General features: G+C 34.9%; 1 protein-coding gene and 1 long non-coding RNA gene across 2 annotated transcripts; one reads left to right on the forward strand and one right to left on the reverse strand.

The window, feature by feature from the left end:
* On the forward strand, window positions 1-26,616 carry LOC144356263 (uncharacterized). Its single transcript, XM_085491564.1, has 5 exons — window positions 1-17; window positions 18,089-18,417; window positions 18,534-18,626; window positions 26,176-26,341; window positions 26,470-26,616. Exons 2-4 carry the CDS (start codon window positions 18,097-18,099, stop codon window positions 26,323-26,325), a joined length of 564 nt encoding a protein of 187 aa, XP_085347690.1. The 5' UTR covers window positions 1-17; window positions 18,089-18,096; the 3' UTR covers window positions 26,326-26,341; window positions 26,470-26,616.
* LOC146733756 (uncharacterized) lies at window positions 2,631-4,951 on the reverse strand. Its single transcript, XR_014926707.1, has 2 exons — window positions 4,692-4,951; window positions 2,631-2,868 (listed from the first exon to the last, which is right to left on the reverse strand). It is a non-coding gene; the product is annotated as an uncharacterized LOC146733756 (long non-coding RNA).
* Window positions 26,617-27,366: the final 750 nt, after the last annotated feature.

The raw sequence follows: 27,366 nt of genomic DNA on the forward strand, positions 1-27,366 counted from the left end.
ACAGCTATCGCATTCAGGTTAGTACCTATATTTTAGTGAAATGACGCCATCTAGTACAGTAGTTGATATAGATTAATTTGCGTATTTCAATACCTGGTACATTTATTATTTAACATAAATGCAATATATATTTATTGTATACACGTCCTATTTTCATGTATTATTATTTTAGGGGGATTTGTTTGAAAGACATAGACATACATATATAGTGACATAAATATCTGTATAACTAGGTAACAGGCAATGTAGCATTAAACACATGAGCATATAGACCATCACATATCCTTAGATAACAAGGTAGCTACTTCTGTCCGATCTTCATTGAGTCTATTGGCAATGGTTAAATTGCTACTGACATTGTGCAATAAGGTGGAGAGTGAATGAAATACAATAACTGCATCCCATCATCAAGAATGTGAATCGCATCATAACCCTTTCATGGCGTCATGCATGACTTAATCAGAAAGATTTTTGTATGTTCGACGTTTACCGGATAATAATTGTGTCGTCAAGAGTGGAAGCTCGCAATGAGTAGCACGATTTTTACTTAGTAATATCTATGTCAATGTTGGCAGGTTTTGAATGTAACTGTCTCTGTGGTGGTTGTCCAAAACACTTTAAGTTGTGATTTTGTAGTACCACTGCGTGTATGCTGATTGCTGTCTTTCGTCCAATACAGGGCATCCCGGGGGTGGCATATGCGAACTGTTCTTGATAGGACGGGTTCCTTAGGAATGGATGGGTGCCGTACAAATCAGACCAGCAATCGTACGTGATTCACAAAACATAATTGGGTCATGTACATGTTGGCTAAGGCCCATATACGTACCCATATGTAAATACCGCGTTGGTCACCATGTATACCGGTGTTGAACCAAAACAATCAGCGAATAAGTTTTCCTGTGGTGATTCAGAATAATTTAGAACCCATGTCTTAACACAACGTTGTTAAATATTCCCACTATTTGTCTACTTTTCCTAATGAACTGATAATACTTCTGCCTAATCCAACCCTTCTTGACTACCAAAGTCTGACTTTCGTTCCAATAAGATATTTGACGGCAATATTATCAGTGTAGCCAACACATTTGGCTAGTCACTATTTGTGGTTTCTTCAAATTGTGGGACTGATTATTGTCACCTTAATATTATTGATTGAGAACCACTAACCACCTAGGGCACTTCCAGGGCAATGTATCATCCGAGGAAGAGTATCACCTCCAATTGGCACATGCTAACCCTTGTACCTCTGACACTGCCATTCCTGCAGTACATGATATTGCCTCAGTACATGTTTCTTGTCTGCCTTCAGTCTAAATTCATCAATTATTTTGTATTTCTAAACTCGGTAAGAGGCCCCCATAATACCTGTGTTCCTGATTGGGACAATTTCTTAGAATGTGTGCAACTGGCTGCTGTCCAGCAACACTGAACTAAAGAAGAATAACGCTTTCACTATGACAGCCATGGCACCTGATATCCCTTACAAAAATGTTCTATAGAAAGTCTATAAAACTTTTGATAGACTTTCTATAAACTTCTATCAACATTTTTCTATTGATTTTTATAGAGGTTTTTCGAAGAATTTCTATAGAAAGTTTATAAAAGTGTTATAGCATTTTCGCCCGTTCTATAAAACTTCTTTAGAAAATTCTATAAAACTCCTATAGACATTCTATACAACTTCTATAGACATTCTATAAAATTCCTATAGACATTCTATAAAACTCCTATAAAACTTCTATAAAACTCCTAGACATCCTATAAAACTTCTATAGACATCCTATAAAACTCCTATATACATTCTATAAAACTTCTATAGACATCCTATAAAACTTCTATAGGCATTCTATAAAACTCCTATACACATTCTATAAAACTTCTATAGGCATCCTATAAAACTCCTATAGACATTCTATAAAACTCCTATAGACATTCTATAAAACTCCTATAGACATCCTATAAAACTCCTATAAACATTCTATAAAACTTCTATAGACATCCTATAAAACTCCTATAGATATCCTATAAACATTCTATAAAACTTCTATGGACATCCTATAAAACTCCTATAGACATTCTATAAAACTCCTATAGACATTCTATAAAACTCCTATAGACATTCTATGAAACTCCTATAGACATCCTATAAAACTCCTATAAACATTCTATAAAACTCCTAGACATCCTATAAAACTTCTATAGACATCCTATAAAACTCCTATAGACATTCTATAAAACTTCTATAGACATCCTATAAAACTTCTATAGGCATTCTATAAAACTCCTATACACATTCTATAAAACTTCTATAGGCATCCTATAAAACTCCTATAGACATCCTATAAAACTCCTATAGACATTCTATAAAACTCCTATAGACATTCTATAAAACTCCTATAGACATCCTATAAAACTCCTATAGACATCCTATAAAACTCCTATAGACATTCTATAAAACTCCTATAGACATTCTATAAAACTTCTATAGACATCCTATAAAACTCCTATAGACATTCTATTAATCTCTATAGAAATTATATACAATGTCTATCAAAGTTAAATGCTGTAGCATTTACATACATAATTCACATCCAATCTTGAAAAAATAACAAGCAGTTAGCACAATACATGTTTTACGTCATATATTAAATAATTCCTCTGAAGTTTCATACAGACTCAAAAAAAATTGCAATATATACTTTGTCAATAAACTACACTTATATCAATGTGGTTAAGTAGGTGTAAATGGTAGGAACTGCATAATAGTTTTTTGCTAGAAATTGCGATAAGAGTAAAAAGCTTTTCTTTCTTATGATTACAACTGCATCATACCCCTTGGACTTGAAGAACTGCTGACACTACAGTCTGTAATAAAACAAAACAAAATAACTAAATCAATAAATGTACACATTGTTATGGCAGCATTCTACTTGCATATACAGTATGATGCTAAATACAACTGACGTCATTATGATGCAGTAGTGTTTTATCAAAGGAATATTTAGTTTTGTTTTCAAAATAGCAAACTTGATTAGGTTCAAGGTGAACACAACCCTAAATCCTATATACCAAATATTTAATTATTTGGAATACAATTGTCATGACAGGGGTTGCAGATATCAAGAATATTGCAGTCGGTATTATATTTTAGACGTCTAATGAGAATAAAATTAAGACCTTCAACTGGTTCTAAAATACTTTAAAGCATGTTATTTTAGTTAATTTAAATAAACCATAATTTCAAGAATTCGCTAATTTACCTAAATTCAAATTCATTAAAATGGCATGTACCTATTTCAAAGAAATACAAAAAATACTCTGACTTTAATGTAATAATATGCACTGGTTTTAATTTGGGTTAGTAAATATAAGTAAAAACAACTTAAATAAAAATGTACTACATGTACATTAGGAGCAAATGATCATGCCATTTCACAGGTGAAACTTAATTAATTAATTTAATGTAATAATATGCACTGGTTTTAATTTGGGTTAGTAAATGCATTTCACAGGTGAAACTTGATTGTTTTGTTGCAATTGTTGATTATTACTCAGTCGTAATCATAAAAGCATATAAAATATCAGTTTGTTGGTTTGTCATGAAGTACATGTACAAACAAGTAAAATTTATTTTCATTCTAGCAGCAAATGTTCATGATCGCTGCACACACAAACTCAATGTAAAATAAAACCCGCCATGTTTATTTTATGCATCAGCTGACCTGAAATTGTACGCATTATTTGACCTGATAAGTCAAACTGGTTGTTAACCATTCCGAATGGTTAGGGTTAAACATATCCAGGAATTTTTGATAAATTGAAGACAAATTGAAAAAGTACTGTGGAATACTTTATTTTTGCTGGAAATAATTTTCACTGAAAAGGCTTTTTGGATGTTTTGCTTGGAATTTATTTTCACTGATTCTTGATGAGTTTAATGTGAAATATAGGAAAAAAGTATATTCGCTAGATTTTATTTTCACGGAATCATCCCTTCAGCGAAAATAAATTCCAAGCGAAAATAAAGTATTTAACACTTTTCAGCACAATATCAGCTAATTGTTAAACAGAGTTTACCTATTCATTTTCGTCATGATTTTGTATCCTTGAATGGGCTTCAATAACCATGAAACAAAGTTTTGTATGGGTGTTGTATCAGTCAAATTCTTTAGCATTAATTCAATAATGATTGTGCGTATGCATTTATTTTTTAACTTAAATTTTTATTGTTTTTTTCATGAAAGTTGAACTTCTCTTTAATTTTGGTTTTACTTGCACAAAATCTAAAGAAGTTGTACACACATTTTTAACTTACATCCGAGATACAAAAACAATTAATTCTGGATCTAAAGAAAATGTTATCCATGTATAAGCTTATATTCATTAGAAATAAACTTCAGAAGTTTCAAATTACACAATGTGGCATAAATCATTATTTTTGAAAATCAAATTAAGAATACAGAGTTGTCAAGGACCAGACTCAGACACATGCTCAGTCATTGTAAAGTTTACTTTACAATCCTCATTTGCATAATTTATGCATGGCACCATATTTAAAACTAGTAAACAAAGGAACAAAATGAAAGAAAGAAAAAAATGATAATATGGTGTGTCATCTTCATTTATATTGTTCTCAAATGAAACTTGAATTTACATGGCAGGAAAACAATTACATTTGAACCACTTACCGATCTACAGGCTCCATAATGCTCAGACAGCATTATCTCCTTTGTCTTGAATCTTTGTCAAACTTGTCTAGCTGGGGAGATCCCAGAAAACTGTCTGGGTTATGATCACAACTCCTTCCAGACACCAAATAAATGTGCATTGATTTTGTATCCATGTGTACTCTGCCATTTCACTGAGTGCCTGCCCTCAGCATAAATGCAAGGTGCACACATGCTTCAAACATTTGAACTGAGAACAATCAACAGCAACTAAGCAACAGTCGGCCATTTTGAAAAGTGCATTGCATTATGGGAACCCCAGTCTGGTCAGAAATGAAAATTGAGGGCGCTTCAGTAGTGGGGGGTGGTGGTGGTGGTTATGGTGGTGGATAGATTGACAGAATGTAGGAATGAAAACAAATTTTAAAACACATGTTCTGACAACCTCAGTTGAGCACTTCATATTATTAGCAATTACAATAATTGCTGGCTTATTCTTTTATTTTTGGGCTTTTGACATACAATTTTAGGTTTCATAGAAGTTTTATAAGAATTGTATAGTTTTTTTATAAAAAATTTACCTAGAAAACAATATGAATGAAAATTAATAGTAAAACAATTACATGTATGTCATGTCCTGACCACCTCAGTTTAGCACTACACATTAGTGGAAATTACAATAATTGCTGGCTTATTCTTTTATTTTTGGGCTTTTGACATACAATTTTAGGTTTCATAGAAGTTTTATAAGAATCGTATAGTTTTTTTTTTATAAAATATTTACCTAGAAAACAATATGAATGAAAATTAATAGTAAAACAATTACATGTATGTCATGTCCTGACCACCTCAGTTTAGCACTACTCATTTAGTGGAAATTACAATAATTGCTGGCTTTGCATTTATTTTTGGGCTTTTGACAAACAATATTAGGTTTTATAGAAGTTTTATAATAATCGTATAGTTTTTTTATAAAATATTTACCTAGAAAGCAATATGAATGAAAGTTAATAATAAAACAATTACATGTATGTCATGCCCTGACCATCTCAGTTTAACACTACTCATTAGTGGAAATTACAATAATTGCTGGCTTTGCATTTATTTTTGGGCTTTTGACAAACAATTTTAGGTTTTATAGAAGTTTTATAAGAATCGTATAGTTTTTTTATAAAAAATTTATCTAGAAAACATTATGAATGAAAATTAATAGTAAAACAATTACATGTATGTCATGTACTGACCACCTCAGTTTAGCACTACACATTAATGGAAATTACAATAATTGCTGGCTTTGTATTTATTTTTGGGCTTTTGACAAACAATATTAGGTTTTATAGAAGTTTTATAAGAATCGTATAGTTTTTTTATAAAATATTTACCTAGAAAGCAATATGAATGAAAGTTAATAATAAAACAATAGTTTTTTATAAAATATTTATCTAGGAAACATTATGAATGAAAATTAATAGTAAAACAATTACATGTATGTCATGTCCTGACCACCTCAGTTTAGCACTACACATTAGTGGAAATTACAATAATTGCTGGCTTTGCATTTATTTTTGGGCTTTTGACAAACAATTTTAGGTTTTATAGAAGTTTTATAAGAATCGTATAGTTTTTTTATAAAATATTTATCTAGAAAACATTATGAATGAAAATTAATAGTAAAACAATTACATGTATGTCATGTACTGACCACCTCAGTTTAGCACTACACATTAGTGGCAATTACAATAATTGCTGGCTTTGCATTTATTTTTGGGCTTTTGACAAACAATATTAGGTTTTATAGAAGTATTATAAGAATCGTATAGTTTTTTTATAAAATATTTACCTAGAAAGCAATATGAATGAAACTTAATAATAAAACAAATTACAAGTATGTCATGTACTGACCATCTCAGTTCAACACTACACATTAATGGAAATTACAATAATTGCTGGCTTTGCATTTATTTTAGGGCTTATAACATACAATATTAGGTTTTATAGAAGTTTTAAAAGAATCATATAGATTTTTGATAGATTTTTTTTTATAAATTGTAGGAATGAAAAACATCTCTTATAACCATTTTTCCATTCCTGATTTGAGTTTACAAGCGAGAATGAGATGAATACAATTTAATAATGAAATCTCATTGTGTAAACAGAGTTGATCTGCTCTTCAGAAATTCTTTAGAAATTCTATACAGATTCTACTAATCTAAAATAAGACTTTAATAATACACTATATTGACTTAAATATGAAAAATTATATAAGAAATCTCCCCCTCATTAGAATTAATGTACATACAATCAGTTTATAAAAGACCTATAAAGAATCTTTAAAATGTCTATAGAAATGCTATAAAGAAAATCTATACAAATTCTACAGAAAAGTCAAGTCTATTCAGATTCTATAAGATTTCTACAGAAGTCTATACAAGTCTATAGAAGTTTTATAGAACTTTTTCGTAAGGGATATAAGAATAACTCGTTTGATAATTTACATTAAAAATATGGTTCACTTTTTAAATAGTATCACGACCACTCTCTGTGTAAAAAAATATTGGTGAATTGCACACTGACAAAACTAGATTTTTTGACATGAATATATTCAATTGGTTGAACGAGTGAACTATTTTTGCTATAAAATGTAAAAGTAGGGAACCATAACCAATCTCATATTAGTAATGAGCACCCCAAAAAACCTCAGTATGAACATTGTCATGTATTAGGTTCAATTAAAACTAAAAGATTCTCATTACCTTATTTCACTTTGGGACCATACCCATAATCCACCATTTTACTTGATGGGCAAACTGTCTGTCTACAACGATGGGAAACTTGATATGAGTTCAAATCCTGTGTTTGCATTACATTCCACACAATGATTTTGCTGATGGCTTTATATTTGACCATGAATACTTTGTTTATTTGAGTGTAAGTATATATTTAACATTGTTTGTATATTGCCAATATTCTGCTTGTGCATTAGCAACTAGTCACTGTGGTACTTGTTTCGTGTTGTATGTATTTATTACATTCTCAAGATGGCTGCCCCAACATCCGGGTCATGGGGTTACTAAGGACTAGGGTCATAGGTCAAATGGACTATATAGCAATATAGTCAATATCGTAACATCTCTCTTTACATAGTTTTTTTGAACAATAAAACTAAAATCGATAAACTCTTCGAAACGAGCATAAATCTATAGCACCATAACACTAGTGTAAATAATGTTCAACAGTTCAACGTTCACTAACAATATTCTCATCAAAAGTCCATGAAATTCGAAATAATGTTCAATAGTTTATACTTAACACAACTGTTCAACGTTCAATTAAATGTTATCATCAACAGTCCATGAAATGCGAAATAATGTTCAACAATAATTCATACTTAACACAACCGTTCAACGTTCAATTAAATGTTCTTAACAGTCCATCCTTTCAACAGTTAGTTCAAGACAAAATCTTTATAGCGTGGTGGCATTCTAACAGCTCGCGTACTTGAGCGTATTGGTGATGTTTGTATCGGTGGATCTGTTGTCATCGGTAACTTCACTGCTGGTGATGGTGTTTTGTTGGGTTGTGGTGTTAGGTCGCGATGCATATTTATAGTTGGAGATTCACATGGTTTTATGCCGGTATCTGTATCATGCTCTATTTCTGGTGATATCACTTCCTTCGTTGGCCTTAGGAATTTCCTGTTTCTTCGATATGTGTTTCCATTGATGTCGACGTTGTAAGAGCGGGGTGCAACTTGTTGTGTAACAATTCCGTGACGCCATTTTCCTTCTCTGTCAGTAGGTAGTGCTTTCATTCGAATTTGCTGACCTATTTGTAATTCGGGAAGTGTTTTGGCATGTTGATCATAGTAGAATTTAGATTTACGACGACGTTGCTTGATGTCATCTGTAACTCCGTCAACTACTTTGGGATGTAGTAGTCTATTTGCAGTAGGTATTAGCGTGCGAGTGCGACGTGACATGAGACGTTGTACCGGACTGCTGTGCGTTCCTTCAGTCGGTGTGTTTCTCCAGTCAAGGATTGCTTTCCAGGGGTCTTCATTGTTTCTTTGTGCTTTCTTTATGATTCGCTTTGCTATTTTAACTGCTGCTTCTATCTTACCATTAGATTGACTATGATATGGTGATGAGGTGATTATATTGAATTCCCAGTCATGTGCAAATCTCTTGAACTCGACACAATCAAATTGTGGACCGTTGTCTGACATAACAGAATCGGGAATCCCATGACGACTGAATTGTATTTTACAACAGTTTATGATCGTTGTTGCTGTTGTGTCAATTACCTGATCCACCTCCCAGTAGTCTGAGTAATAGTCTACCATTATCAGGTAATCTTTACCGCGGCACTTGCATAGATCCATGGCAATTTTGCTCCACGGTCTATCCGGAATTTCGTGGGTCATGAGTGGTTCTTTCTGCTGATTCTGTTGATATTCGTTGCAGGTACTGCATTGACTTACAGTGTCCTTTATTTCTTCACTCATGTGTGGCCAGAATAGAACGTCACGTGCTTTACGAAGACATGCTTCAGCTCCTAGGTGACTGGAATGTACGCGTGCTAGCATTTCAGGACGCATTACTTTGGGTATTATGACTCGTGGACCTTTGAATAAGAGTTCATCTCGATATTTCCAGTATTCACGAGTGATGATTGGAGTTTCTTCTTTGATATCTGGCCATCCCGCAAGTATTGTCGTCTTAAGTACTTGCAGGGCTTCATCTTGATGTGTATGTTGTTGTATCTGATGTAATCGTTGGTCAGATACATTGAGGTATTCTGCTGCGTTAATGTTCTCTATTTCTGTATTGAAGTTTGTTTCTCGTTTGATGTTGAAGATTGCGTACTGTGGTGTATCGCGTTCTACTTTTCTCTGTGGTAGAGAAGCTCGGGAGAGGAAATCAGCGATGTACATTTCTCTGCCTTTCTTGTAGCGTACACCCAGGTTGTATTTCTGTAGGCGGAGTAACATTCGTTGTAGTCGTTTTGGAGCGGAGAGAAGCGGTTTCTTGAATATGATTTCAAGTGGTTTATGATCAGAGTCGACGCTGGTAATGTTACGTCCAAGTATATACTGATCGAATCTTTCGCAGGCAAATACGATTGCGAGACACTCTTTTTCAATTTGAGCATATCGTTGCTCAGTTGGAGATAACGATCGAGAGGCGAATGCGACTGGTTGTCCGTTCTGTAAGAGTACTGCACCCAGTCCGACTTCACTTGCGTCACATTGAATGGTTGCTTCTTCCTTCACATCATAATATCTTAATACTGGATGGTTTGTTGCTAATTTCTGTACTTCTTCTATGGCTTTATCATGGTGGGGTTGCCATGCCCATATAGCATCGGTATCTGTTAGTCGCCGAAGGGGTTCACACGTGTCTGATAAATGTGGCAAGAATTTCGCTAGGTAATTTACAAATCCAATAAATCGCTGTACACCTTGTACATCCTTGGGTTTGGGCATTTCTATGATTGCACGTATCTTTTCTGGATCAGGACGCAAACCCTCTGTTGTCAGTAAATGGCCCATATATCGCACTGATTTGAGACGTAGCTTCAATTTGTTCTTATTGAGTTTGAGGTTTACTTCTCTGGCACGGTTCAGCAACCCAATGAGATTTCGATCGTGATCAATGGCTGCTTCTTCTTCTGTGTCACCACAGCCGTATACCAGGATATCGTCTACGATTACCTCAACGCCGGGTAGTGATTCAAGAACTTCATGTTGTCTTCTCTGAAACTCTTCTGGAGCGCTGTTTATACCAAATGGCATGCGGAGCCAGCGATATCGCCCGAAGGGAGTCCAAAATGTAGTCAGATAACTGCTTTCTTGGTCTAGCTTCACTTGCCAGAACCCATCTTTTGCATCTAAGACTGAAAATGTTCGGGCATTCGTTAGTCGTGGTAGAATCTCGTCGATAGTTGGCATTGGATATCGTGCACGTTTCAAGGCTTTGTTTAGATCTTTGGGGTCTAGGCAGACGCGTAGTTTTCCTGGTTTCTTGACTGCGACCATGCTGCTGATCCAGTCAGTCGGTGTGGTAACTTTTGTGATTACCTGTTGTTTCTCTAATGATTCTAATTTAGTTTTCAGTTCTGCTCTCATATGAACTGGTACCTTTCTTGGCTGGTGTCGCACTGGTTTCACGGTTTTATCGATTTCCAGATGATATAATCCAGGTAGACATCCAAGACCCTCAAAAAGATCACTGTATTGTATCAGTATTTGTTGTTGAGTGAGTGGAGCTTGCTGAATGTTGGCTATGTAGTCCGTCTTGTCACGTGTGGTGGTTGGCTGCTCTGGTTCTACAGTTACCATTTTGATGTGTTGATTTATGTTCACCGTTAGTAACTTCAGTAATTCACAGGTCTCAGCTGACAATAGTGGCTTCTGCATTGTATCTGTGACTTGGAATTTCAAATTGTATGTGTTACCTAAGTAATGGCATTTCAGGTTACACTGTCCAAGTGGATATATCGTTGGCCCACCATACAACTTCAATATGGCCTTGCTTGTCTGTAATTTTGGATCTCCATCTTGTTTAATTTTACAGTAGTCACTGAAGCTTATCATGTTGCATGTGGCCCCACAATCAAGCTGACACTTCAGCGTGTAGTTGTCTTCATTATTGTCACTTAGATTGAGTGACACAAACCACTGCTTTCCTGTTGTTTTCACTGCTCCTATATAATGCTCTATGTGTAGTACAGATTCATCAGATGTGTAGTCATCTTCTATCTCTTCATCTACCATGTGTATTCTACGCTGATCATGTTGTCTTTGCTTGCAGACTTTTGCGAAATGGTTCTTCTTACTGCACAGTTTACATGTTTGGCCATATGCAGGGCATTTTTCTTTGTTGAATATGTGTTTGCCACCACAGTAACGACATCTTCTTGGTCCTTGTTGTTCAGACTGATATTTGTCACGCTTTTGTGTATCTTGTTTACCCTTGTACTTCTGTTTCTGTGCATAATGAACAACTTGTTCTTCCGGGTTGGTGCCACTAATTTTCTTCAGCTGCATTTGTGTTATTTCACTGCTTCTACACATCTCTATGGCTCGATTTAGGTCTAGTTTTGGCTCTCTTAACATTCTGGCTCTTGCACTATTATCTTTGGTTCCCAACACTATTCTATCCCTGATCAGTTCATCCTTGATGGCATCAAATTTACATGTATTAGCTAGCTGGCGTAGTCTGGTTACATACTGATCTATGGCTTCACTGCCGTCTTGGTCACACGTGTTGAACACGTATCTCTCATAAATCACATTGCGAGTGGGTTCAAAGTGTTTTTCTAGGGTTTTGCGCATGCGTCACAATCACTAGCTTCGAATCGGACGGCTCCAGGAAAAAAGAAAGGAAACTAGCCTAAAAACAACATATTTTAACGAAATAATGCCTCAAAAGAAAAAAACAACAACCACAGGAAAAAATGAGACCGATACGACAGAGAGGAAGGTCGACGAGATGCTAACGACGAACAAAAAACTTGTGGAGTCCCAGGACCGTATTATCCAAGATGGCGACCTAGAAAAAGCAATGGAACTCGCGGAAGATCAGCGATCAGCGGTAGTCCTCAGACTGTTGTTCTCAATTAGGAACGAAGTCTCGAAAATCGACCCACTGAAGGAGCAACTTACAGAAACAACCAAGAAAGTATCGGACATTGAGGTATATTTAAACCAGATGAGTGATCGCATCGATGAAGTAGAGAAAAGTCTAGAACACGTGACCAAAGCAGCCGACGTAGAAGAACTGGCGGACAAAATAAAGGAGCTAGAAAACAGAATGAAGATAACAGAAATAAAGAATGAAGACTTAGAAAACAGAGGGAGAAGAATAAACCTGAACTTCTTCAACTTTGAAGAAGGGGTAGAAAGAGAAGAAAAATCCTGTGCCCAGTTCATAGTGAAATTCATCATATCCCACATGGAAGTGAGGGGCGTTGGAGATCGCGTGGCCATCCAACGCGCACATAGAGTGCCAGCGCAGCCACTTCGTTCAGGGAAACCACGGCCTATAAAGGTGGGATTCGTGGACGCCAGTATTGCCAGAAATATTTTGTTCGCTGCTCCTAAATGTCTTCGGAACAACCCGTATGCTGGAAAGGAAATATTCGTGACCGACGATGTGAGCAGGAGTGTACTAAACGAAAGAAAAAGACTGGCTCTCTACCGAAAGAAATTTCAAAGGGAAAACCCAAAGAAAAAGTGTTACATAGCGTGGCGTGTACCGGCGACCTGCATGATCGAAGACGACAGAGGAAAAATGAAGGCTGTGATGGTAAAGGACTTGCCAACTATCAGTTAAGACTTTTATTATATGAAGCCCTCATGGCATTTATTAAGTTTATCTCTGACTTCACATTACAGAACTTGTAATTAGGGTCACAAGGAAATATTTACAATTAGACGGGCAACATAAGTATGAAATAATTAAAAACATATTCATATTGAGTACCTGGGAGCCGTCCCATGCTGCAGTACTCTACTGTTTCTTCCAGTTACCGTGTGTCCGTTGGCTTTTGCCAATGTCCTTAATGTTTACTGTTTTTGTTTGTGTTACTTAAAAAAATTGGGCTTATTCAACTTTGAAATTTCCTGTAAAACCAAGTACAAACATGTGCATTCATAGAAGAGCAGTTGTCTATTGTGACCCTCAATGTTAGAGGCCTCAGGGACTACAACAAGAGAAAGAAAATTTCTAATTGGCTGAAAGAAAAACACTTTGATATAGCATATTTGCAAGAAACACATAGCACCTCGGCAGATGAGATTTTCTGGTCTTCTCAATTTAAGGGGAAATGTAGTTATTCACATGGAACGACCACCAGTAGAGGAGTGATGACTATAATTAGAAATACTGATAAAGTTAATAAACTAACACAGGATACGGATGGGAGAATCTTAATGATTCAAACTGAAATTGATAACTCTCAATGTATTCTACTAAACACGTATGCACCCAATAGAAAATCACAACATGCTGAATTCTTAACTGATTTAAAAATTAGGTTAACTAATATGATCCCAGATCCAAACAGTACGATAATCTGGGGAGGTGATCTGAATTTTACAGTGGATAACTTGATGGACAGATCAGGAGGGAACCCCCAAGCCTGGACTAAATCGGTAGACATTTTTGAGGATATCACTGAACAATTTAGCTTAGTTGACATTTGGCGAATAAGAAATGAGAACAAAAAACAGTTTACTTGGCGTAGAAAACACCCTACTATTCAACAAAGCAGACTGGACTATCTAATAATTTCAGATGTTTTGCAAAATATTGTTAAAAAAGTTGAAATTATACCAGGTTTAGCTTCGGATCACTCCGCTGTTTGGCTACATTTAAAAAATTCTTGTCAGAAACATGGTCCTGCTCACTGGAGATTCAACTCCACTCTAACCAAAGATAAAGAGTATGGAAACTTAATAAAGGAAAAGATTGAAAACTGGCAGGAAGAATTTAAAGATATAGATAGAAGTCAGTTATGGGACTTAATTAAATACCAGATTAAAAAATTTACAATTGATTACACTAAAGAAAAAGCAAGAAACCGTAAACAGGAAATTGAGGACTTGGAAAAACAGCTTAAAGATACTCAACAGATGTGTAGTGACAGCCCAAATGAGGACAATTATAGCAATATGGAAGAAATGAAAAGGAAATTAGAAGACCATTATAATTATAAGGTAGAAGGTGCTATAATAAGATCACGGGCTAGATGGTATGAAAAAGGGGAAAAAAACAACAGATATTTTCTGAATTTGGAAAAAAATAACAAAAAGAAATCCTGCATCAAACAATTAAAAGTAGAAGGGGATAAAACTATAGAACAACCAAATGACATTTTAACAGAAATAAAAACCTTTTACTCTAGGCTGTACTCAAATAAGGATTCGATAGAGGCCACTAAATTTCTTAATAATACTGCAATTCCAGTGCTGGCAGAAAGTTCACAGGCAAAATGTGAGGGACTTCTAACTTCAAGGGAAATTTTTGATACATTAACTTCAATGAAAGAAAATAAAAGCCCAGGAAACGATGGCTTAACGGTTGAGTTTTATAAGGCATATTGGCCACTGGTAAGAAATCTGGTAGTGAACTCATTAAACTTGGCGTTTGAGCAGGGAGAATTTTCGACCTCTCAGAAACAAAGTATCATTACACTAATAGAAAAACCTGGACGAGATAAACGTTTATTGAAAAACTGGAGGCCAATTTCATTAATGAACGTGGATGCAAAATTGGCATCCAAATGTCTTGCTAAGCGATTGGAATCTGTTCTCCCTGAATTAATTGGCGAAACCCAGGCAGCTTTTGTTAAAGGCCGCAATATTAGTGATTATGCAAGATTAATTAGTGAGGTGTATCACTACATAGAACAAACTGATAAGGAGGCTCTGCTAATAGCAGTAGATTTTGAAAAGGCCTTTGATACGGTCAGTTGGGAGTATCTTGATAGGGCATTAGAGAAATTTCAATTCGGTCCTCAATTTCAAAGGTGGGTGAAATCATTGTATACAAATATTGTATGTTGCGTGATGAATAACGGATATAGTACGGGATACTTTGAGTTGCAAAGGGGGGTCAGACAAGGAGACCCTCTGTCTCCGATGCTCTTCATTTTAGCTTTAGAAACTCTGCTGGTGGCTATTAGATCAAAACAAGAAATCAAAGGCATTATCATATCGGGAAAAGAAATTAAAGAAGCAGCATTTGCGGACGACATGTCATGCTTCATTTCAAACGAAAAATCTGCTGAGGTGCTATTTAACTTATTGGGGGATTTTGAGAAATGCTCAGGGCTGAGAATTAACATGGACAAAACTGAAGCTGTCTGGCTCGGTAAATGGAAATATAGGCAAGATAAACTGTTCGGGGTTAGATGGCCCACATCTCCTATCAAAATTGTAGGAATTTACTTTTCTCACAATCAAAAGGAAAATAGGAAAATAAATGTTAAAAAAGCTATGGACAATATGAAAATTATTTTGAACTCTTGGAAGAGCAGGAAACTTTCTCTTTTTGGCAAAGTCCAAATTATTAAAACTTATGGTATATCCCAGTTCACATATATTATGAGTACAACTGCAGTCGGGAATGAATTTATTCAGGAGGCTCAAAAGACTGTGTATAATTTTATATGGGAAGGAAAAGACAGAATTGCTCGTAGAACTATGATAGGAGGTGTGGGCCAGGGCGGTTTGGGTATCCCAGACATGCATATCCTCAAAAAACAACAGAGGCTACTATGGATTAAAAGATATGTGGATCCAAATAATGAACATCCATATAAACTATTTATTGATGAGCAGCTTAAGAGTATAGGAGGTAATATCATCTTCCAATGTAATTATAAAACAAAACTTTTACCAATTCGCTGTACTGACTTCCTGCGAGAATGTCTTGAAATTTGGGAAGCTGAAACTAAAATGAGTTACAGAAACACAAACCAAGTAATTTGGAATAACGAAAATATAAAAATAGCCGGAAAACCTATTTTTTATAGAGAATTGGCTGAAAACGGAATTAAAAGAGTTTCAGACCTGTTTAACGAGAATGGTCTTATACCATGGGAAACAATAACCCAAAATGAATGGACTCTACTACATAAACTAAAATGGATTGGCCTTGTTACTGCCATCCCCGAAAATCTAAAATACAAAAACACTGACATAGACGAGATAAGCTTATCGGTGTCTGGAATTCCAACACCGCTTGATGCAATCTCAAAACCCTATATAAAAAAAGAATTAATAGACAGGCAATTCATCCCTCCAGTGAGTCAAAAGAAACTTGAAGAGATGCTGAAACTTGGCCTAATAGAATGGAGTAAAATGTACAAATTAATGATAAAAATGAGTATCGACAGCAAAACACGTGAATTTCAGTTTAAACTTTTACATAACATTCTATATACAAATGACAAACTTCATAAAATAAACCCAGAAAAGTTTCCTACACAGATGTGCACATTTTGTCAGGAGAATCCAGAAACTCTGGAACATATCTTCTATGAATGTGAATATGTTGTTGCACTTTGGAGAGACCTACTTTTTAGTTGGGGAAAGATATTAAAACAAAATTCACCACCAAGCAGAATGTGCTTAATAATATCAGATCCAGGCGAATCGTTGACAATAAATTTTATTAGCCTGTTAGTTAGGAAACATATTTACCACTGTAAAATGAATGATATAAAACCCAACTTCAAGGGTATTCTAACGTACATGAAAAGAGTCTACCAGTGTGAAAATTGGATAGCAAATCATAACAATAAAATGATACAGCACTTAAAAAAGTGGTCCCCTTTAATACCATATATGGAATAAAGGGGCAAATGGTATGAACTAGAACAGATAGAAGGTTCTGGGTTTGAGCAATAAACAATTCCTCTTCTGAAGCTTTGAGAAATGTCACTTTGAAAAACTTTGAGTTATACAGGAATGTAAGCATAACCACTTTATTCACAGATATGTAAATTTTTATGAGTACCCAATAAAAAAATATATTAAAATACAAAAAAAAAAAAAAAAAAAAAAAAAAAAAAGTGTTTTTCTAGTGCATCTAATATTTCTTTGACCTCTTTTCTCTGAGCATCTGTCATGTCGAGATGTTTATATACATGTAAACAATCCTTTCCTAACACTGAACGTAGCGTGGCTACCCTAATGACATCATCTTTCTTATTTAATTCTGTGGCTATTTCATAGTCTTCCCACTGTGAACGGAAGAATGACCAGTTTTGAACAAGATCGCCTTTCATTTCCATGACCGCTGGAACTGGAAAGTTATTAGAAGCCATATTTTTTTTTTTTTTTTTTTTTTTTTCAATATTGAATGCACTTGTACGTGGATTACGGTAGTGCCGGCAACGGCGGTAATAATACGGATATTCCGTCTGCGAACGAATGTGTTCTTTTCCCGTTAAGGCTCACTTACTGAACGATCCTTGCATGTGAGGCACTTCACTACTCTCATCGAGTCTTCACGCTTCTAGTTCAGTCTCTTTTCTGTGAAATTTAGTGGCTTATCACACCAAATTATCCCACTTCTGACACCATGTTTCGTGTTGTATGTATTTATTACATTCTCAAGATGGCTGCCCCAACATCCGGGTCATGGGGTTACTAAGGACTAGGGTCATAGGTCAAATGGACTATATAGCAATATAGTCAATATCGTAACAGTACTGTGCTCATAACACAGCATTAGGAGCCGCTCTTTTAAGGGCAGTTAACGTGATAAGATATATAAAATGTCTGCCTTCAGCGGTTGAGTGCTTGCCATGATTTTGCATAACACATTCTTTTAATTCCTTAAATTATGGTGATTGCAACAAACTGTAAAAATATAAATATGGCGTTTTGTCATTGTTTATTCCAGCATTCACTATGTTTATAAAGAAGGTGATAAATATCCTGACCATATTGTCTGTTGTATCAAGTCAGTTACCTGGAAACCCCCCAGATAAATCATGTGATATCTGTACCGATAAATATTATTCAGACAACATAATCAATTCCGAATGTACAGAAGAGGTCACGTGTCCAGAATTCATATTGAATGCTGAGGAAACTGCAGGGTCGAAAGCGGTTCTGCAGAAATCTGGCAATTATTATGTCAGCATTTCAGGTTACCATAATAATTCCAAGACATTCTCCATAGTAGCAATTGGTGTTGAAAATATGGATAGTATGGCGCTGGATAAATTAGTGAGTAAGACTGTCGTTTAAAACTGAAATAATGTTTAAATTTGATGATTCACCAATTAAGTAGTGCTAATGCCATTTGATGGCCGTAATATTTTATATATTTCTGTGTAATATAGGGGCAACTTGACAATGGTGAAGTTGCTAGGTGCCAACTGTGCGATATTGAAGTTCGTGAAGATGGCTGGATAATTTTCACTTGTGTAAATAAGGTCAGATTATATTCATTGCAATTAAAATACCAGTACCAAGTGTGTCAATATTACTACCTAATGGTCAAAATTCAATTCAGTGTATGGTAATACTGGCGAGTTATTTGTTCCATTCTTATGTGTTTTGGAGTGTCTACTCTTGTTGGGTGTATGGCAAGATTGGCACCACATACAGGAGGTCAGCTGACCACCAATTAGTCTAATATAAAATTGTGATGTGATGTGACTTTCGTTGTTCCCGTATGAACTGAACAGTCATATTTTTTTTATTTATTTCATATAATCTTATCCTATGATTTTGCATCAGGTGTAGAATCTTATTATCTTTTTTTCAAAGATAAAGCTAAAATACGAAAATGTATAGTGACCCTGATAACAACAATTTGTTTTCAATTTTGCCACAAGAGTGCGTCATGATGAACGAAGTGTCGTTTCCAAAGCGCGTGTTATGTATAGATATGTACAAATTGTGAACCAGCTACGTTATTTAACAATGGGTGTTTATTAGGAAATCTCATTGCTTAGTTTTCAGTCTCCGTTTCAGGCGCAGCCTAAAAAGAGGAGTGTAGTATCATATTTCCGGTTTCTGTCCGTGACGTTCCCTTTACATCTCTAACATTTTCGCAGAAATTATGCAGCAGTTATCGATGAAACTTGGCAGGTTGATGAACAAATCTCTGTTGAATATGCACATAATTTTTTTCCAGATCTGAAAATCCTAAGTGGGTCATTTACATCCAAAATTACCTCTCCCAACACTGAGAGAACAACTGAGCATGCTCAGAATAAATAATTAGCTTAGATTGTAATGCTAGATTTTTTAGTGATGTCATGACCTTGATCTGAATCAGTGACAGAAATGGACCACAGTCTGTTTTTTGTTTTGTTTTGTTTTATGAAAAATTAACGCTGAAATCTATGAAAAAAGTGGTCAGAAATGTTGCTGTATATTATATCTTTAAACTTTAAAAATTGCATTCCATTACAAAGTTGAATATCAGTGAAAACACTTTGCAGTTACTGTTTATAAATCTTGGCCAGGCACATTGAAACAAGTGGTCTAAATATACTGTAGCTTCATTTGTCATGGCTAGTGGATAAATAGGTCGTACCATTACGAATCTCAGTGGAAACTGTAGAGGGGTGTCAGGGATACATTTTGATGGGAATTATAGTGGTGATACTGAAATAAACCCAGGTCCTCGTAATATACAAAGACCTGAATTAACAATTAAGGTAGCGAGAAGGGAAATTTTCACTTTTTTCTTGATTTTTCAAAAATTGATAAAACGGTTACTTTAGACCTTGATACATCACCCCAGGTTTACAAAAGATCGAAATTGCGAAATAACGTTGCTCAAATTAGTGTTTTAAAACACTAGCAGAAAAGACTACAACTGCCGTTTCGTGGATATTTGCATAGTGTTTATCTTTGGAAGGAATTAAATGATAAAATCTTATCTGTATACTCTGTTGTTGACGATTCTGATATAACGGGTGATAAGCTTCCAGTTGCAAACAATGCGTGTTTATCTAACGTCCATTGTCAGCATTATTGTCAGTCGAGACTTCGTCGGAGAAACATGGTCATACAGTACTCATTTCGCCCAACCTTCCGCTTTTACATCGACCGCTTATCGCTTAATTTCCGACCACGCGGTCTTGTCCGACCGGAAACCGACCGCATTTTAATCGCGTTTTTTTTTCTCTCGCTCGCTCGCTCATTGAAAACATTGACCGCTCGCCCAAACACTGAAAACTGGCACATGGGTGGTCGAAATGGTGGTTTTGATAGTAAAGTGTGAACATACAACCAGTATTAACTATTATTACATTCTGAACGACACTTCAAATCTAATAGCTGTATTACACTTGTATCGTGAAAGCAACTGAACTGGGACTTCTTGTTACGTGTTTTGGGTGCTTGTTCTAGATGTAATATTTTTATTTTTATTTTTATTTTAATGAGACAGTTACGTGAAAAAAAGCCTAGGTAACTCCTTTTGACAGAGCAGAGAAACGAGGAAATGTTAGTGATTAATTCCAAAAATAACGATATCGAATCCACATCGATCCACGTCTGGTAAAATTTGACATTCAATTTTTAAAATTAAGTCACGATCATTGAATGAGCTCGGTCTATACCGTATACGTACCGCAAAAGTGTTCCCACAAAAAATATTTTCGACTAAAAACGGCCACATGCCCTGAAAAAATCGAACAGAGCTTGACATGTATGAATAATTTATTGGGCTTAAATGAAAAACGTGTCAAATTTAGTTATAGCCATAACTATTTGGTGGCCAGTCGATGAACAATTCAAAGTCCTTCAGGGCTGAAAATCATCGACGCTACTCTGGTTTACTTTATTTCACAACTTGCAGAGAAAACTGATTCGCGTGAGCTCTAATGTATCTTAGCCTAGTATTTTCTTTTTGAACTAAGGTCAAATTCCATCAGTTTGTCAAAATATATGTTCTTCAGCGAATAATTTTGAAGCCTGTCACAGCACAAACAACTATGTGAATCGACGCCGGTGATTGGATTGTACGACGACCCTTCAATTAGCGTCAAATATGCTTTGTTACAACATCATTGATTGGCTGAGAGTCACCTGATCGGAGCATGAACTGGGTCACAGAACCATATTTGTCCGTATTATCAACAGCACTTTGCAAAATAACAACACCCACATTTTCAATCATTTTTAGCGCGGAAGTTGCCAACAAAAGTAAAAAAAATCGTGAATTTCATGGATTCGAATAAAATAAAGCAAGCGATTGATAAGGATGATTATTAATATTTTCCCCGATGCTCTTCGAATTTTTATTTTTTTTATTTCAAGGTAAGAAATGGCTAGCTGAAGTTGCATCGTCTTCAATGCGGTTGTTTCACCGCGAACAACTCTAGCTCTGTTTTGGGCATGGTTTAGTTTTGCGATGTAAAATAAAATATATATTAAAATAATAATACTTGATTAATTATTTGGGGTTTCAGCCCACAAATTACGGACATGATCTCCATGAATTACGGTCAATGTTTGTCTTCTCTCGGCTGATTGTCACGGTGTTGATCGACGCCCTTCCTAAACTCAGTATGGAGAAACCAACAGGGATCGACATTCCAAACAAACAATCGAAATTATCAACGAAAGACGAGATTTTTCTAGATATTTACAAACATACTGTCATGACAAACATATGTAAAATTAACAAATACACAAAGAGGTGTAATATTAGGTTTTATTTTAGGCTTAGAAATATTTTCTTTCACTCAGCCCATGCATGTAACTGCCATTTAGCTTTACGGTCCTTCAGCATCGGGGGAAAACAACAATAATTATACAAAACACATTGCGAAGACTCAACAATCAGGAAAGAAACCCCAGACAACCCTGTCGTACTTGTGTTGAAATACATTTTGTATTTCACGTCAGAATATTGTTTAAAATAAAATATTCAGTCCAAGCCAAATCGAGGTCAAAGGGTCAGGTTGCGTGCATATAATTATATATAGTTAAAACAAAAAGTATTTGAACTTTTGTCAGCTGTTCAACATCTATAAAAACCAGAAAGACAATTATAAGACAATGTGAACCTCGGAAATTATTCTGTTAGTCCGAATTTTAAATACGCGCGAGCGAGCAGGTGGGCGGTGATATTTCGGGGTTTGTGCGGTCGAAAATAAAGCGGAAATTGCCCGGTCGAATTCAACAAGCGGTCGCAAAAGCGAGAGAAAAAGGTGATTGGAAAGCGGAAGCGGGCGGGAGGTTGTGCGAAAGGAGTACTGTAACTTTGCACAACTTTCTTTTAAATCCTTTTATTTTCCAAGTCAATATTTTACTAATACATTTTTTTTCTAACGCAATGGCGAAGAAAAGAAAGAAAGCGTTGACAGACGAGGCAAAGAAAAATCTGCCACTCAGTGTCGCACTCTGACACAGCAATTTTTTTTCAAACATCGGCCATTTTGTTTCACCATGAAAACCGTTTTATGAGATGTCTTATCTGAGACACTTGAAGGATTAGCTTGTTTGTAAACTGTCAGCGTGTACAGTGGGACAGTAATGTTTGTCAGAGGATTATCCCTCGTTGTTCGTTTGCATAACAATGGAAAACCCGAACGTTCCTGGAGTACGGACTCAAATGCCAGCAGTTTTCTTCATTTTTCGCGCTCGAGCTTGAAATTATTCATTATCTGACACTCTTTATGAGTTCTATGATATCAGTGGTTAATATGTTTGGCCATTTTTAGTGTATATTTATAATAATGCAGCAAATCTACAGTGTTTTATTAACCAAAACTGTTTTTCGCGTTTTTCTCGAGTTGAAGTTTTGATCGAGAACGACTAATTGGGACCGCCGCCAAATCAAGTGCGTTCGAACTAGGACATTCAAACTCGCAGTTATCGATCAAAAGATAATGATGGTGCGAAATATGTCTGGGTTTTTAAAGAAAATGCTTTGTCACAGAATATTAGTCTGTTAAAGGTGCCAAGTATGAAATAATTTGGGGACAAAAAAACAAACCTGCATAGAAATCGGAATAATAGGTCTTTTGATTATCGGAGACGCATTTCAATGGACTTAATTACGGACAATGCATAACTTAAATTTCACCAGGAAATTCCGCAGTGTGCTCTCGCAATCGCGTACTTAGTCATTTTTACAAGGTTCGCCATTTTTGATGTCACGTGATAATTATGTAAACAATGTCTGTCCAGTTTGTGCGAACTTGCACCTCTATACTTAGTCTTTTGATATATATAACCTAAATTACTGTTCTGAACGAGACAACAGACAGAGAATGTTTTATTTAAGGTAGCGGGACTAGTATTTGCATACTTGTTTTCATCTTCTAATTGTGATTAAATGACTACAAATAGACCCGGGAAAGTATATATTTTTAGAATCGCCAGACTTCAAGCTTTTCACAAGTGTATTTTGCATGCCCGTATCTGCAATCTACGACGCGTTACTCAATCAAAGGTGAAAAATTACTTTTTCTGTAAAAAAAAAATTACGCATTTATGCTGGCGATAAGAAGTATTTTTTTCACTTTTCCTAGTTGTTCAATAGTCTGGTAAATTGAATGTGTCTGGTTAGTTTTATTCAAGCAACGCGTTTTAAAAAATAGTGTCCTGAATTTCAATTACTGTTTTAGTCGCATTGCCCCCAACTCAAACCACAACTCGTTGGTAAATAATCGATGAAATAGTTTGTCTGGACACATTCAAGTTCCTCTCATTGTCATCTTAAAGCTGTGAAAATTTGGTGTTAATCCGACGACAATAAGTATACGTTATTTTTTGTTAAAGACCTTGTATTTTGAAAAACATAAACTCCTAGAAAACGTCCATGAAGTAACAGCAAAGATTTTCAAGCTTGTTTATCGGCACAATCAATTTGTTTTCCCATCAAGGTCTGTTTTACCATGTGTAGGGACATCCAAATGTGTAAGGCTATTGGAAACCAAAAAAATAAAGGAATGGGATAGCTATAATTGGATAAATTCGGCATATGAAAACACCAAAATCAATGATTTTTTTTCAGTGGCTGTGTGACCTTGTGTCTGACACATTCATATGCAAATGACTAATCTGTGAAACAAACAGGGGTGGAGACAAAACACTCAAATGTTTGGAAACACTCATTGTGTGTCAGATAGCTACTGATAACACATCCTAACATTGCTTTGTCTTGAGTTTATCTTTGAAACTTATAGCACACAGATTAAACCTGTGTTGTTGATTTTGGAAAACACTACTGAGGCTGCCTTGCTTCCCTTCAGAAAATCTATATTTTAACCAACTTACATGACATTCTATGTTATATTGACTTTATCATATGAAAGTTTATGGTGCATTTCATCAATTAATAAATAAATGTGAAAATCGTAATTTTCAACACAAATAATAGTCTCGCTACCTTAAAGGTACATCAATGTTTACTCAGATTTATTAATGCAGCTTCTTGAGCATGTATACATGTATGAGACATATTTTGGTTGCACTGAGATTTTGGACATGGGTCAATGAAAGTTTTCAGTTATCAGTACAATACTAGATTAAGAGAAATCACTTTATGATGCGTTGTACCCACATAGAGTACATATTGATTCAACTGTTTGCAGATGCATTATTTTAACATTTTATATTTTTTAATTAAATGACGGGGACTGTGGCATTCATGCCTAGTCGAGTGCGTTTTTGTCGCTCATTATTTATACAATTTTACAATTGATTACCAAATCTTACGTGTTCTTTTGTGGCTCTTCTGTCAACCACGAGAGTATAATATAGAATTTTGTTGGCAATTGAATTTCGTCACATGTATTCGATAATGTTGAGAATTTGTGCAATTATAAAATATTCTTAATTTTAAAAAGTTGGTTTAACCAGTGAGCATAATTTTTATTTGCATATTTTAAATATCGGAATGTGGTTATTGTACATCTAAACAAGAATTCGTAGACTTTAGGGTCTGGTCGGGTCGAGTTTCACATTAAATTTGTGTCTACGGGCCTGCTCGATATGAGGGTCGACTATTCAATATGTATCACACCTTGCGGAAATAACTCACACCTATAAAAACTGCCCACAGCTGTAGAAAATGTTGCAAGTGACAAATACCTAATAAATAAATAAATAAATAAATAAATAAATAAATAAATAAATAAATAAATAAATAAATAAATAAATAAATAAATAAATAAATAAATAAATAAATAAATAAATAAATAAATAAATAAATAAATAAATAAATAAATAAATAAATAAATAAATAAATAATATCGTCTCTTCTCCCTCGTTTCCAGATATTAAATTACTCATTGAATTCTTTTCTATCACTAGAAAACTGCTAACTATGTCTACTGTAAATATCGAGTCCCAAGACTTCCGTACAATGCCAATATTCTCAACTAAAATGACTGGAGATAATAAAACAAGTAACAACATATATTTTTGATAGCTAATTAAATACCTCCAAACACACACGTGCCAGTAAAGCTATTTTCTCAACTCTCAACAGCAATGCTATCAACATGTAAGCCTTGTCAGCTCACGATCGTGTTAATTTAATTAAATGAATTTATACATGTACACTTGTGCGCTTTTACATTAACCACCAACATTACAGTAAACGTCACATTGACGTGTATAATAGTTATTATTCACACATAGCATATAATTCGTCTCATTGTCAAAATACAATCCATTCAATTTTATATAAAAAACATTGATTCACTTATGTTGTACCATATCTCCATGCTTCAGTGTTAAATTGAAATAAAAACGTGTTTTTCACATGAGAAGCTTACATTGTTATCATGTCATTGACGGGTAATTGTTTAAAAAAAAAACATGTTCTTATATTTCTTAAATAATTCAATTGCTTTGAAATTTTTAAAATTATTTAAATTGTCTAAACGTCTGCTGCATTTTATTCTATATGTTTGTTGGGTATAGTCGTATGATATTCTAACTGCACTCAATAATAACCAATAATTTCAACATACTTACATTATACTGCTGTCACTTCTATTTTAGGAGTGTCCGTCGCTGTTGAGTGGGCGTCAACGAGTTGAACCAGAAGCACGTCTCCTCAAGGAAGACACTCAGAAATACTGCTATATGCGCAATATGGACCAAGCAATTATTCAATACATCTGCTATGAACCAAATTATATTCCTGTCTAACATTCCCCACGTATTAGTGAGTAAATAATTTCTAGCTTATTGACATATAAATTGTGAAAATGATTTAATCAAAGCAGATATTGAAATCCGCATGCTTCATTAGAAATAACTTTACACCACTTGCTTTTTTATTTTTCTATTTAGGCTTTGGCGAATCAAGTTTGGGGAATTAATGTGTCATGAATAAGTTGACGATTATGAAAATGGTCAGATACATAATTTATGTGTTATGAACAATGGTGATGGGTAAACTATAATTCAAAATAAATTAGACATACTGCAAACATACAACTGCAATGTAATTTTACTGTATGTGTCTCAGTGGAGAAGGGTGTATCACAAAACTAGGTGTATGCCGCTGTTGTAAAGACATAAATCTACACTGAACGAATACAAAAAAGTGCTGGTTTAACCCTCCATTTTGCGGCCTGTAGTGCAACTGTAAATAAAGGCAAATCATTTGCGGTAACACAAATTACAGAAACCAGTTTACATGAGCACAGGTCTACAATAGCTGGGTACAATACTAGGAGTCAAATTAGACAACAATGTATTGTCTCGCACATTTCATTATCAGATAATCTCGCCCTTGTCTTTGCAATAACGAAAACGAGACTTTAAACTGAAATTGAGGCTAAAATAAATATTTGAATAATATGCATGGAATCGGTACCCCTAAATTATCTAAAAATATTATCCGGACCATCACAGCGAAATGCTGTTTTGGCATCCTAACAATTTTATGATTTTAATCGATATTGATTATCGCATAGAATTATAGCTTGTGTATTCGGCGGTACATATCACATGATTCTGTTAACATACAATCAAAAATAAAAAAAGGAATCCACAGCTATATGTATGTGCTGTCATTCTCGTCGTCGTTGTTGTCGTCGTTACTGTATGTAGTTGTACTATGAAAGATAATCGTTGATAAGATTTTGTTTATGAATATTGCTTGTGTGGGATTATATGTCTGTTTGGAAAGTCTTCATCATTTTTTCTCAATTAACTTCATAATAAGAACCGCAGTATGCATGC

Source organism: Saccoglossus kowalevskii, chromosome 16, assembly GCF_978046115.1.
Source record: "Saccoglossus kowalevskii chromosome 16, keSacKowa6.1, whole genome shotgun sequence".
In the NCBI taxonomy this organism is placed as follows: Eukaryota; Metazoa; Hemichordata; class Enteropneusta; family Harrimaniidae; genus Saccoglossus; species Saccoglossus kowalevskii.

Coding starts and splice junctions, on each gene's coding strand:
- LOC144356263 (XM_085491564.1), top strand. CDS start 18,097: ATGTTTATAAAGAAGGTGATAAATATCCTGACCATATTGTCTGTTGTA. Junction 18,418..18,533: donor GTATGGCGCTGGATAAATTA/GTGAGTAAGACT, acceptor TGTGTAATATAG/GGGCAACTTGACAATGGTGA. Junction 18,627..26,175: donor TTTTCACTTGTGTAAATAAG/GTCAGATTATAT, acceptor CTTCTATTTTAG/GAGTGTCCGTCGCTGTTGAG.